Here is a 14723-nt window from a genome sequence, read left to right as displayed (position 1 = left end):
GGTGACCTCGTCGCTGGCGATGCTCTCCGACTCCTTCCACATGCTGTCGGACGTGCTGGCGCTGGTGGTGGCGCTGGTGGCCGAGCGCTTCGCCCGGCGGACCCACGCCACCCAGAAGAACACGTTCGGCTGGATCCGAGCCGAGGTGATGGGGGCTCTGGTGAACGCCATCTTCCTGACCGGCCTCTGCTTCGCCATCCTGCTGGAGGCCATCGAGCGCTTCGTCGAGCTGCACGAGATGCAGCAGCCGCTGGTGGTCCTTGGGGTCGGCGTGGCCGGGCTGTTGGTCAACGTGCTGGGGCTCTGCCTCTTCCACTATCACAGCGGCTTCAGCCAGGACTCTGGCCACGGCCACTCGCACGGGGGTCACGGCCATGGCCACGGCCTCCCCAAGGGGCCTCGCGTTAAGAGCAGCCGCCCTGGGAGCAGCGACATCAACGTGGCCCCGGGCGAGCAGGGTCCCGACCAGGAGGAGACCAACACCCTGGTGGCCAATACCAGCAACTCCAACGGGCTGAAACTGGACCCCGCAGGTGAGCCGGGAAAGTCGCTGCCTCAGGTGATTGGGTTTGGGGAGCCCAGAGCCTCGCTTGGCCTTTGGCGGGGTGGCCCGCACGCCCCCTGCTGCCCGAGCGGGCCTGCGCCGCGCCGCCCCTGCCCTGCTCCCTCCCCGTCCTGCACACGCCCCGCTGCTTCAGGAAATCAGAACCCCCTCAGCCGGGTGCAAGGAGCCGGGGACGCGTCTGGCATATTTGTAGGTGGGGCCTGTGGGTCAGACCCTAAGGAAAAGGGTCATTAGGTGACCATCATCCCGCTGCAGTCCACACCCGCACTTGGCTGTCTTTACAGACTGCAGCAACTTTGCTGGAGACTTGTCTGGTTATGGTTATAACAGAATCAGAAATGCTTCCCAGTTCAATTCCTTGGCCCTCTTGGGAAACGGAGAGAATCCCCAATTCGTCCCCGGTTGTTGGGTGCTGGAAACCTTGCTCTGCCAGAGTAGTTCTTAGGCCCGTTGAGCTCCGTTTGATAATATGCGTTAGAGTATGTAAACCCTGGTTAAAGGTTTCTTTTATGAACAGCAGTGTATGCTTCAGCTAATTGATCCCTAATCTTGGAAATCATAGGTTTAGGACCTGTCTGGGCATGTTTAACATTTTCTTAGGACTTTTCATAATCGTACTGAACTAAAAGTGATGGTAATTTATTAATCTTATATTTTGAGTGGATGCTTTTTATATTTAACATTAAGTGCTCTTGAAGGAAATTTGGAAAATGTTGAAAGAAACGAGATGGAAATGACTCAACCAATGTCCTACTACCCAGGCTCAGTGGTGCTTAACAATTTGGTCTTATTTCCTTCACTTATGTTTATTTACCTTATATCATTATAAATATTGCCACATAATTTTCCTTTCCGAGTTCAGAATATCAAGTTAGTGAAATTAAGTTGTACATTGGACAGATTTAATAAGTAATTGGTTTTCCTCTCACTCCACTCGGCAAGGTGTTATTCCAAAGAAAATTAAGTTTCTCTGGTGTGTAATTTCTTGAAAAGATCAGTACTTTTGATTTAAAAGTAGGGAAGGTAGTCATTTAGTTTCAATTTTTCTAATAATCTCTGTGATTATTGATTTATATTGTTGATTTGTCAGTTTTTAAACCCCCTCTACTAAGAAACTTTTGTATTCATAATAAAAGTTTAAAAGTTAAAATTGGTTTTATTCTCAAGCAACTGGCCTCAGTGACAAAGAGTGACTAGAGAGTGCCCGAGTATCAAATCAGGTATTTTCTATTAGTAGACTTATTCCTAGCTGCATTTAATTTTGGTGTTAGCACTCAATTTTATGTTTTCCTTTGTATATACCATAAAGTATAGCAGAATGTTTGCAAGACTCCACCCCCATAGAAAAGATACACTCTTTTGGAGAGGAGGAGGCAGGAGTGTGGTTAGGAGGGTGAAGAATCCGTATCACAATTACTTAATTTAGCCCTGGCCATTATGTCCTGGCTCCTTCCCAGAATGTCAATTTATATTAAATTGCTCTGGGCACATTTTTTTAATTGTACTTTGTGAAAAAATTTTCACCTTTATCACCATTTAAAAAGAATTAGATGAGGATGTTTATATAAACACTTTAAATGTATTTGCTATAAAATTTTTATTTCTTTGTAGACCCAGAAAAACCCAGAAGTGGTGATACAGTGGAAGTACAAGTGAATGGAAATCTTATCAGAGAGCCTGACCATGTGGAACTGGAAGAAGATAGGGCTGGACAACTTAACATGCGTGGAGTTTTTCTGCATGTCCTTGGAGATGCCTTGGGTTCAGTGATTGTAGTAGTAAATGCTTTAGTCTTTTACTTTTCTTGGAAAGGTTGTTCTGAAGGGGATTTTTGTGTGAACCCATGTTTCCCTGACCCCTGCAAAGCATTTGTAGAAATAATTAATAGTACTCATGCATCAGTTTATGAGGCTGGTCCTTGCTGGGTGCTATATTTAGATCCAACTCTTTGTGTTGTAATGGTTTGTATACTTCTTTACACAACCTATCCATTACTTAAGGAATCTGCTCTTATTCTTCTACAAACTGTTCCTAAACAAATTGATATCAGAAATTTGATAAAAGAACTTCGAAATGTTGAAGGAGTTGAGGAAGTTCATGAATTACATGTTTGGCAGCTTGCTGGAAGCAGAATCATTGCCACTGCTCACATAAAATGTGAAGATCCAACATCATACATGGAGGTGGCTAAAACCATTAAAGACGTTTTTCATAATCACGGAATTCATGCTACTACCATTCAGCCTGAATTTGCTAGTGTAGGTTCTAAATCAAGTGTAGTCCCGTGTGAACTTGCCTGCAGAACTCAGTGTGCTTTGAAGCAATGTTGTGGGACACTGCCACAAGCCCATTCTGGAAAGGATGCAGAAAAGACCCCAACAGTTAGCATTTCTTGTTTAGAACTTAGTAACAATCTAGAGAAGAAGCCCAGGAGGACTAAAGCTGAAAACATCCCTGCTGTTGTGATAGAGATTAAAAACATGCCAAACAAACAACCTGAATCATCTTTGTGAGTCTTGAAAAAGATGTGATATTTGACTTTTGCTTTAAACTGCAAGAGGAAAAAGACTCCATTGAAATTCTAAGTTTGCCAAGTAGTGTAATTGATGTCCTTGTCTGGTTACACAGTTTAATTCTATTTTTGTAAGAACATAATGGGACTGCATAACAGAGTTCTATATTACAACTTTGTGATTATTAGTACAGAGTACAGCTATGCTGTGACTGTTTTGGAAAGCCAGTTTTAACACTATGTTACATTTTTGTTTAAAGTAAGTTAAACCTTATATAACATAATGACATTTGATTTCTGGATTTTTCCCATGATAAAAATTAGGGGGATAAATAAAATTGTTACTGGAATTTCTCTGCTTTTCTTTTCCCCCAGTGTTACACTTTCTTAGAATCATAACTGATAGAACTTCAAAATCATCAACAGTTTGTTTCCTTTGACATTTTAGGTAATACTGCCCTTTGAGATCATTACATAGCATAATGGCAGCGTATTTTAAGAGTGACTCATGGCTATTAGTAGGAAATAAGATCAGTTACTATCCTGTATTCTGTATTGCTGACTATTAAACAGTAAGATAATTAACAAATTGAACTATAGTTTACACACAATAGGGCAAACGGGGTAGTAAGAGCAGGGAAGAAAGTTTACCAAACTAAATATTTAGGTTATTGTATGATAATATTGAGACTACATTTCTAAATTATTTTGAGAATTTCAACTTTTTATTATACCAAAGTTAATCTGAAACTTGGACATGTTCACCAGCATTACTTTCTTTGAAAGATTGGTATAAAAACATTGAGCTGCAAGTTTACTCACAAAATATATAAGTATTTTTAAGGATGTTGACACCTAATAATTACATGCTAAATGCAAACTATTAATGTAATCTTTTAAACTGGGTGTTTGAAAAGAAATTTTCAAAGTCATCTCATGATAACCAATCATGAATGGATTTAAATGGAGCTTTTTGAGCACAACCAGCAATGCTTGTGCTTTCTAAGAGCCACTGAATTGAGAGAAAAGAAAACCAGAAGGTTAATGCAGTTTGGATATTAAATTCTTAGAGAGCAAAATTAATAAAGCAAAATTAATTAAGATTTTGTAAGTCATCCTGTCTTCACATACTCAGATCTTCCAATAGTGGCTTATTTTGCAAGATGCCACAATATCTACACAGAAAATTGTTTGTGGCTATTTCATTATTGCTATAGATTTCAAATCCAACACAAATATTATTTAAGGGTGTTTAAGTTATATTTTTCTTGATAGAGGGTATACTTTGTGACGAAATTAGATTTTTGTCCTTGAAAGGGTGAATATTAGTATCAGTTATGTATAGCTCTATTTTTCTAGAAACAAGGTATTCTGACAACTTTTATAGCTGACTACTTTTGGGATGGCTATGTTTTGGGATTTAAAATAGTTCATTGTTTAATGGGTTGTAAGAGGGAAAAGTGTTAGGATTTGACAGTTACTTTTTAAAGGGATAATCTTTTGTGGCGTGTGTTTTTCCTAGTATAAGCCTATTGCTGGCAATGGGCCTATTTAAGAACAGCTGATTTTTTCCAATGAAAATATGGTAATTTTAGGAACACAGTTTGTAAGTTCACATTTACTATAATGGACCAAAACCATAACCTGCCAGTTTGCAGTACATCTTGATCTTTTAATATTCTTATCTGATATCGTGTAATTCAATTCCTAAACTGATAGTTACCATGAATATTGCGAAAAGGCTTGGGAGGTTTTTTTTTTAAACATGAAATTGAGGGATCTCATCTGGGCGAACAAGAAGAGAAAGCTGTGAATTGTACTGTATCATGTACATTCCTGATTTAATATTTTACAGAACATTTTATTCAGATATCAATTTGTTATATAAACATTTCAGCAATGAGATAAAGATAACTGATAAAATATATTACATTCAATGAGGTTTTCTTTACAAATGCTCTACTCGAGGTCTGTGTCTTAAAGATGGTATGATGCCTAAGTGTAAGACATCAACTGAATGAGGATTTAAAAAAATGGTATATAAGCATGGGACAAGGGCTATGTTTATTTTTCAAAAGTGCTTTGAAGATAACAGCCTTTAGGTTTTAGTTATTTCACTTTTCATAATTTTTAAGTAGCTTATACATAACGGTGGTACCATAGGATTTTCTTTTTTCAATTGACTGTCAGCAAAAACAGTGGGCACTGACTCAACCTTCTGAGTTTTAGCGGAGAATTATTTATTTCTTTACAATGCACTTTCTAACCCATTTTAGCTATATTAGCATTATCTTTAAAAAAAAAAAAAAGACATGCTTTTGTATTTAAATATTGTAGGATTTAAGTGTCTTTCTCAAAATAGCTTATTCCTTTCTGAAAGAAAATGAGGGAAGTACTCTGAATTATTAGGAGACTTAAACCCAATATTTAAATATGCTATTTTATAACACTGCATCAGTTTTAGGAGTTGCATCTCTCCTGCTGGCTCTTTTATATTTGAGCAAGATCAGTATAGAATATGTGTTTAGAAACTTGTCTGTTTTCTCAGTTTAGTGAAAAGGAGGTGCTGCATGTGCCTGAATTAAAACCAAGAAATTTTTCCAAGCCAAATGCAGCCTTAGTGATGAGAGATTTAATTCTCCATTATCACCTTTTAGCTTTTATGATTGCTTAGTTTTTTCTGAAGGATGTCTGCATTGTAAAACTATGGACTAGAACCTAAAAAACAGAATCCTCAAAAACTTTGCTATATGTGTTTTAACATTTTAGAGAACAGTATGTTGAATAACTAAGGTATGTAACTTGAATAGGAAAAATATCCATCAAATGCACCTTGGAAAATCACAGTAAGTAGAAGGCTATGTTAACCGTTCGTGTCTTGTTAACATCCTTAAGTTGATTTTGAATTTTTGACAGTTTTGAGGGAAAAGACCTATGGAACCTAATGTGAAGTATTTCGTATGTTAACTGGTGTTGAGTTGAAGATTTTTACTGTGTATAGGCAGATATCATTTGAATGATAAAAATGTCATTAACCTGCTGTCTTAAGATGTTCACACAAATATGGAGAGTAATTCTACAATATAAAAATATTTATTTTAATACTGAATTTCAGTTAAGTCATAAACAGTGTTAAAACTCTTGGGAAGGTGTAGGGGTTTTTTGTTTGTCATTTTTAAAATTGAAACTGTGTCATACAGTGTTTCATGTCTCTGAAATTGGGATTATAATAGCACTATTTTGATGTAGCTCTACCGATACTATGTGGTAATGCTATTTTGTTTTACTAACAAGCTCTGGAATATTTAGCAGTCATTTTCACTGGCACAAGAGCCTTTTGTATGTTATTAAATTTAAACTTTTAAACCAAAAATTTTATGGTCCAGTGTCTTTGGCAAAAAGATGCTGGAGGGAATGTAACATACAATTAATATGTGGTTATATATATATATAGATTAAAAAAGACACAAATTGCCATGTTATGGTTCTGCCTTGAAACAGCACAATGAAGTGTATCAGTATATTCTGTGATTATGAAACTTCCATGTTGTGTTGTTTTGTGTCTGCTGTTGCCTGTCCTTTGGGCCAGATGTGGCGCAGTTAAATGCAGTTATCATCTCATTAAATACAGATGCAGATAAAATATCTTTAGTGCTGCAACATTTTACCTTTTTGTATGTTTTAATGACTGTGTGTTATTTTCCAAAGCTGTTCCTACCTCACCATGAGGCTTTATGGATTGTTATGTATTATAAATGTTCTATATGAGACAGACTACTGTGTTTCTTCTCATTTATTAAAAGTTAAGTAGAAAAATAAACTAATTTTAATATCTACTTCATTCGTGCATATGGCCTCCCCTCCTGTACTAGGCTTAGTTCCGTAGAGAGTTGGATTTCAGAAAATTGAAAGAGAAATTTCAGTTTAACGCAAATGTTGCAAGTGTACAGAGTGACTAGATTACAAGATGGGTGTGGAAGAAAATGTAAGCAAAAATTGTAATTAAAAATTGAAAGGGTAACACTTCAAAGGTTCACTAATATGAAATACTCAGTGACTTTGAATGTTATTATAAGCATTAAGCTTATAGATTATATAGTTATGGTTAACCTGCTTTTGGCACTTGCTATTTTTTATTTATAGGCATAGTTACTAATAAGATTTATTAAATATTTTACACCTGTAAATCATCTAAAATTCGTAATGCAATAGTGTATTATTGTGGTTCTATGAGCCTCAGGACTATCACAAATGTAGACTCATTAAAAAAATTCATTAAAGAAATTGTATTTTGGGCTGTGAGACAACAGTTGAAAAAATCAATTGACAATAAATGGCAGTAGATAAAGGAATTGATCTATATACAGTAGATATTCCAAAGAGGAGGTTAAAAATATTTGGAAAGGATTATGTAGGTTAAAATGGAAAGGAGTAGGGTTTGAGAGGCAAGGAAGCAGGAATAGTGGTATAAAGATAAAGAGTTGGGGGCCTAGGCAGGGTGGCTCATGCCTGTAATCCCAACACTTTGGGAGGCTGTCGTGGGTCAGATCCACTTAAGCTTAGGAGCTCAAGACCAGCCTGGGCAACATGGTAAAACCAGGTCTCTACAAAATAATAATAATAATAATACAAAAATTAGCCAGGGCTGGGCATTGTGGCTTACGCCTGTAATCCCAGCACTTTGGGAGGTTGACGCAGGTGGATCACCTGAGGCCAGGAGTTTGAGACCAGCCTGACCAACATGCGGAAACCCCATCTCTACTAAAAATACAAAAATGAGCCAGGTGTGGTGATGCACACCTGTAGTCCCAGCTACTCAGGAGACTGAGGTGGGAGGATCACTAGAGCTGGGGAGATGGAGTTTGCAGTGAGCCGAGATAGGGCCACTGCACTCCAGCCTCGGTAACAGCCCAACCCGGTCTCAAAAAAAAAAATGTTAAGGGGTTGAGATATATAAAGAGATTATAAAGGTTAAAAGTTTCATGACAACCAGTTTAAATGTGGTTTCATAGGAAAGGAGGACACTACCAATTTCACTATCAATAATTTTTTAGTAGATAAGTGAGAAAGTGGGAAAGGTACTCTCCATATTTGGAATGATATGTGTAGGCAAAGTGAGACAGGAAGACAAATCAGTTTACCAGATAATTCAATGCTAAAAGCCAAATACACATGTCCACATGTACATATACTACATTTCAATTGATTCCACACACACATTCTTATACTTTAACATTTCTGAAATCAGAATGCATAGTACAATCAGTGTTATCTTACGATTGCTGTTGGCCAAACTTTTTTCTTATCTCAATGTGTCTATTGTTCAGGGTTCAGAAAAGAATTATCTTCCCAGGCAATATGGTCTTTCAAAAGACTATATGACAATATTCCCTGAAATTTCATGTACTGTGCATTGCACATTTAGATGAAAGCTGTTCCTTGAATTGGATAAAAATAATGAAAAAAGAAAGTCAAGTAATACTGCTTTTAAATAATTTCATAGACATTTCTGAGCCTTCAGAATTGACCTCATTTCCCCCCCGACTACCCTATTCTTTTTGTTGTTACTGAGTTTTGCTCTGTCGACCTGCTGGAGTGCAGTAGCGCCATCTCAGCTCACTGCAACCTCCGCCTCCTGGGTTCAAGGGATTCTCCTGCCTCAGCCTCTCAGGTAGGTGGACCACGCCCAGCTAATTTTTTCAATTTTTAGTAGAGACAGGGTTTCACCATGTTGCCCAGGCTGATCTCGAACTCCTGAGCTCAGATGATCCGCCCCCTACAGCCTCCCAAAGTGCTAGGATTTCAGGCGTGAGCCCCCACACCCAGCTCAGCCTTTTTTCTTTTAAAGCAAGTAATTTGTGGCACTTTGTTCTTATTTTAAAACCAGTTTCACTTCTAGATTATAAACTGTATTTGGTCAAGACTATGTCTTTTCCATATTTATTTCCTAAGGATATAGCACAGGGACCAGCACATCGTAGGTATTCAAAGGTGTTTGGAATATTGAGGAATGGCGGGAATGGAAAAATATATACAGTAGTTACACTCTTAATAGATAAGATACACTGAGCACTAACTTTTTTTTTTTCTTTTTCTTTTTTTTTTTTTTTTGAGACAGAATCTGACTCTGTTGCCCAGGGTGGAGTGCAGTGGCAGGATCTTGGCTCACTACAACCTCTGCCTCCTGGGTTCAAGCGATCCTCCCACCTCAGTCTCCTGGAGTAGCTGGGACTACAGGCACCCACCACCATGCCTGGATAATTTTTGTATTTTTTTGTAGAGATGCAGTTTCGCAAATATACTGGGCACTTCTGATCACTTATTACTGAGCACTTACTACATATAAGGCACATATGTTTTCATGTATCCCTACAAACCATTAGGTGTATTCCTTTATTCCCTTTATTTTACAGACAAACAGATATTAAAGCATATAGTCTTTACCTCAAGTCATACAGTCAGTCAGTGATGGAGCCAGAACTGGAACTCAGCAAAAGATCTAGGCCTCTGCAAGTCACTTGCATTCCCACAACTGTGGGCTTTTCAACAACCCACTTAAGTAAATTCAAAATGAAGAGTTCTTTCTAATTTTCATCCAATGAACAGCAATAGACAAAGCATAGGCACTGAGTACTAGCAAAGCAGGGGAACCAAAAGAAATAAGAAAAGTAATTTTTATACAAAAGTTAGCCAGGCGTGGTGGCAGGCACCTGTAATCCCAGCTACTCAGGAGGCTGAGGCCAGAGGATCCCTTGAACCAGGAGGTGGAGGTTGCAGTGAGTTGAGATTGCGCCACTACACTCCAGCCTGGGTGACAGAGCAAGACTTTGTCTAATAAATAAATAAGCACATAAATAAAATAATTTTCAGAGCATTTAGTATTTATTTTAAAAAAAACAACAAAATATTCAGAAATCAGAACTTTCTTACCTAAATTAGACCTTCTTAAGTTATGGTTTGGTAGCATTTATTTTTAATTACATAAGGGAGAGAAATTACAATTTTTTAAGGATTTAGGGCCTTTCTTTGTTTTAATCTAGCCTTGTGGACAAGTACCATTCTTTACAAACTAGTGTTGTTTTCACCTAATATTGTCCGGCTGGCTTAAACATCCTTAGGGTTACACTGAAAACAGTGAGTCTTTGGGGGCATGAGGAGCAGAGGTGATTGAGGTAAATGTGGATGAGGAGACTAAGGGAGAAGACCATCTGCTTTTCAACAGGGGTGCTATTAGCATTTGCGTGAGACCATCAGTGCAGAAATGTCCCACACATTGAGTTTAACAACTCTGGCTTCTACATGAATGCCTGTAGTTATCGCTTTTCACTCCCCATCATCAAGACACCCCAACTGTTTCAAATGTCTCCTAGAGAGGCGGTATTGCCCTGCTAGAAACCATAGATGGCCAACACAGTGGGTCCTCTTTCAGTCTCTCCCACAGGAACCAGACACTACATCTAGTCCCTTCCTTTTACAGAGATATTTGTGTTTTGTATGAACATCAGTTCCATCTTTAAGTCCAGGAATTGTGATTCCATGCCCTGATAGTCAGGTTGAAAATCTGAAGTTTTGATGTCTGAGGTTCATAACCTCTGATACAATTATCACTGTAGCACAAGGTAGCCAGGAGCTCCTCTGATCTGTTAGGATGATTCTTCTGTCCAAGAAAACAGTGCAGATATGGCCTTCTGAATTGGCCATGGAAACCCTGCATTAGTTCTATTGAAATATAAAGTAAAAATGGGTTTCTGGCTTTATAAAAGAGGTTCAAAACCAGGGTCTTCTATTAAAATACAAATTTAAATATTTGCATCAAAACTTAGGGCCAGACTTTGTGGCTCATGACCATAATCCTAGCACTTTGGGAAGCAAAGGCAGGTGGATCACTTGAGCCCTGAAGTTCGAGACTGGCCTGGGCTCTTCTTTATTCTCTCTACATTTTCTCTTTTTGTCACAGTCAGAGCCTCCCGAGGAACACAGCTCTGCTGATGCCTGTGTTTATGCCATAGACTCCTTTGGACTTACGACCTCCAGCACTTTACAATAATAAATTTGTCCTGTTTTAAGCCACTAAAGTTGTGGTAATTTGTTACAACAGCAATAAGAAATTGATATACGTATATTCTCACATAAACACTAAATTTTAATATTATTAGTAAGACGACTTCTCTCTTTATAGTTCAATTGTACATGGTGGTATAACAGTTTTTGTTGTTGTTGTTTTTGACATAGGGTCTCACTCTGTAGCCCAGGCTGGAGTGAGTGCAGTGGTGTGATCTCCACTCACGGCAGCCTCCCCTCTCGGGTTCAAGCAATTCTCCCACCTCTAGTCTCCAGACTAGCTGGGACCACAGGCATGCACCACCATGCAAGGATAATTTTTATATTTTTTTGGTAGAGATGCGGTTTCACCATGTTGCCCAGGCTGGTCTTGAACTCCTGATCTCAAGTGGTCCTCCTGCCTCAGCCTCCCAAAGTACTGGGATTACAGGCATGAGCCACTTCTCTGGTGGTACGACATTTTGTTTAATGCTTATGCAACAATTTATGTTGCATAAGTAAGTTCATGAAACATTGATTTGTGGTTTTAAGGTAGGAAGGAGAGGTTAAGGTTAAATAGTGAAATACAATAAGCAATTTTCTTTATACATGTGGTCGTGTGGTGAGATAGCAAGCTTAAGGGGCAAATCCTTAAGGGATTTGGTGGGAGCCCAAGCTTCCTCAATGAGCCCCAGTCTGAACTCAGAGCTTCTGTGAGAACTCCCTCATCCTCTGTATTAGAGACAGTCATCCTGAAACCCCCTGAGGCCTCCTGAGGCCTCCTGAGATCTCTGTGAAGTGGCATTCACCATAGCAGGCTCTTCTTAGATTTTCTTTTTTGTCCCATTTCAAGTCTGCCCCTCCTCCTTTCCTCCTTCATCCTTTATCCTGTTCTTCCAACCCCCACGCCTATTAGGCATAAGACCTTGGCAGGCTGGTTACCTCTTGGACTCTCAGTTTTCAAGTCTGTGAAATATTGAAAATGCATTCTTTACAGAATGCATTGCGAGGACTACATGAAACCAAAAAATCTTCCAATTCCCTTGTGAAGATTACATGAGGCAAAAAACTAAAATTTATCTACCACGTGTCCTAGAACTGTGATAAATGTTTTAGCCCATATAATCCTCACAATCCCTCTGTGAATTAAATACTATTATTTTTGTTTTGTTTTGTATTTTTCTCTTTGGTTTTGTTTTGTGTTTTGAGATGGAGTTTCACTCTTGTTGCCCTGGCTGGAGTGCAGTTGCATGATCTCGGCTCACCACAACCTCCACCTCCAGGATTCAAGTGATTCTCCTGCCTCAGTCTCCCAGGTAGCTGGGATTACAGACGTGCGTCACCACGCCCAGCTAATTTTGTATTTTTAGTAGAGACAGGGTTTCTCCGTATTGGTTAGGCTGGTCTTGAAATCCTGACCTCAGGTGATCCACCCACCTCGGCCTCCCAAGTGCTGGGATTATAGGTGTGAGTCACCACGCCTGGCCTCTTTGTTATTTTTTTACTTTTTATTTTATTTTATATTTTGAGATGCAGTTTCACTCTTTTGCCCAGACTGGAGTGCAGTGGTGCAATCTTGGCTCACTGCAACCTCCGGCCGCCAGGTTCAAGCAGTTCTCCTGCCTCAGCCTTCCGAGTAGCTGGGATTATAGGCACCCACCACCACGCCCAGCTAATTTTTGTATTTTTCTTTTTTTTAGTAGAGATGGGGTTTCGCCACGTTGGCCAGGCTGGTCTCAAACTCCTGACCTCAGGTGATCCACCCACCTCAGCCTCCCAAAATGCTAGGATTACAGATGTGAGCCACCACCCCCGGCCTATTTTTTTTTTTTTCTTTTAAATGGTATTATTAACTCCAATTTAGAGGCAAGGCAATTGAGGATAAGATAATTGAGTGACTTCCGTACAACAGGCAAGTGGAGAACCAGGATTTGAACCCAGTTCTGTCTTCGCAGGGTCTGTGCTCTGAGCTCTGGCATTAAGTCTGTAGAGTACCTGGCAAAGGCCCCAATCAATGGGGGCGCCACACATTCAGCAACGTAGCAAAGTGTGTAGTCCTAGAGTCAGACTGCCGGGGTTCAAATTCTAGGCTCACTGACCGTGACCTTGGGTAAGGCACTTACACTTTCTGCCTTAGTTTCCTTATTTGAAAAATGAGGATAATAATAGTAATTCTGTTAGAGGGTTATTCTAAAGATTAAATGAATCAATATAAGTAAAGCACTTTGAAGAGTGCTTGCTCCTTATTAAGTGCTCGATATGTATTAGTCATCTATTTTATTCCCTTCCTATTTCTTTCTTTCCCCCTTATTTCCCCTCTTCTCTTCTCCTTCTTCTCCTCTCTCTCTTCCTAAGCCCAATTAGCAATCCTTAAGACCTTGATTAATCCATTTCCCTTCAATGGTACCACACTTCTGTCTCTTTTAAAAAATCATTAGTCTTTTCTTACGCCCAGGTAACTCTAGTTACAAACACTACCTGCAGAAGATAGGGGTGTCTTGAGGGCAAACAGGTGTTTACCTAGTGATCTATTATAGGATTTGTACTTTTATGAGGAAAGAACTTGGGGAGGAAAAGCAGTAGCTTGTTTCCTTTAGAGAAATGGTTGCAGCTCAAAACAAGAACAATTGCAACAATTTGTGTGGACTGTGGAAGGAATGGGTGGTTAGGTGTTCCCATCACCAATAGTGTTTGGGCACATGCTGCCTGCCCTCTTGTCGCTGGAATCCTTGGTGGTGATTTCTGCTAAGGGCAGAGCTTGGACCTGATAATCTCTTGAGACCCTTCCGGCTGAAGTGGGAGATTTTATGAGAAGTCCTTTTCAGAGGCAGTGTGGTGTGGCACAGTGGAAAGAATCCTGGACAAGGCGCCCAGATGCTTGGGTCCTGGTCCTTGCTCTTCCACTAACTATAACCATGGGCAAGTTGGTTTTCCTCTCTAGGCCAGTTTACCCATCTGTAAAATGAGGGGTGGAACTCATATTTCCAGGATTCACCCTGACAGACTCTCCACTCCATCCATCACTCAGTCACATCCAATAAATGAGTGAAACTGGGCAGACCAAGATGGTGGCTACCAGGAATCATAGATAGGGCCTGAGGTCTCTGCAGCCCAGGTCTATACACACTCATTGGTAGTGCCAGAGAAGTGATGACAGGGCACATCAGGGGACAAAATATGGGAAGGCAGAGGTTTCCTCCAATCATGTCATACATATGCTATCTATACTGCCTTTCCTATAGCCGACCCTGAGTTGAAAAATTCTCTTACTGCTTCCATTGAAATGTCACAAACACTTCCTCCATTTCCTTTCCCTTTGGAACAATAATGGAAGCCTGTCTCCTGTTTGGCACATTCTACCACATGTTCAACTTGTGGCCCAAGGGATGGGCCCCTCCTTGTAAGTTTCCCTTCTTTTCCTCATCTTTCTGCTTCCCTCTCTCTCTCTTCTACTTCCTCCCTCCCTTCCTTTCTTCTTTTATTTTTTAAATTTTAATTTAAAATATTGTTTTGAGACAGGACTCTTGCTATATTTCCCAGGCTGGTCTTGAACTCCTGGGCTCAAGTGATCCTCCCAGCTTGACCTTCCAAAGCGCTGGGATTACA

At 39.7% G+C, this 14723-nt stretch overlaps 1 protein-coding gene across 1 annotated transcript; it reads left to right on the top strand.

Annotated features, from left to right (window-relative positions):
* The first annotated feature begins 6 nt into the window (after positions 1-6).
* On the top strand, positions 7-6913 carry SLC30A1 (solute carrier family 30 (zinc transporter), member 1). The gene is made up of 2 exons (XM_011938436.1): positions 7-533; positions 2177-6913. The coding sequence occupies exons 1-2, from the start codon at positions 20-22 to the stop codon at positions 3076-3078; spliced, it is 1416 nt and encodes a 471-aa protein (XP_011793826.1). The 5' UTR covers positions 7-19; the 3' UTR covers positions 3079-6913.
* The last annotated feature ends 7810 nt before the right edge of the window (positions 6914-14723 follow it).

Source organism: Colobus angolensis, unplaced genomic scaffold (genome assembly GCF_000951035.1).
Source record: "Colobus angolensis palliatus isolate OR3802 unplaced genomic scaffold, Cang.pa_1.0 Scaffold100, whole genome shotgun sequence".
Classification (NCBI taxonomy): Eukaryota; Metazoa; Chordata; class Mammalia; order Primates; family Cercopithecidae; genus Colobus; species Colobus angolensis.
This window is presented reverse-complemented; position numbering and strand designations above follow the sequence as displayed.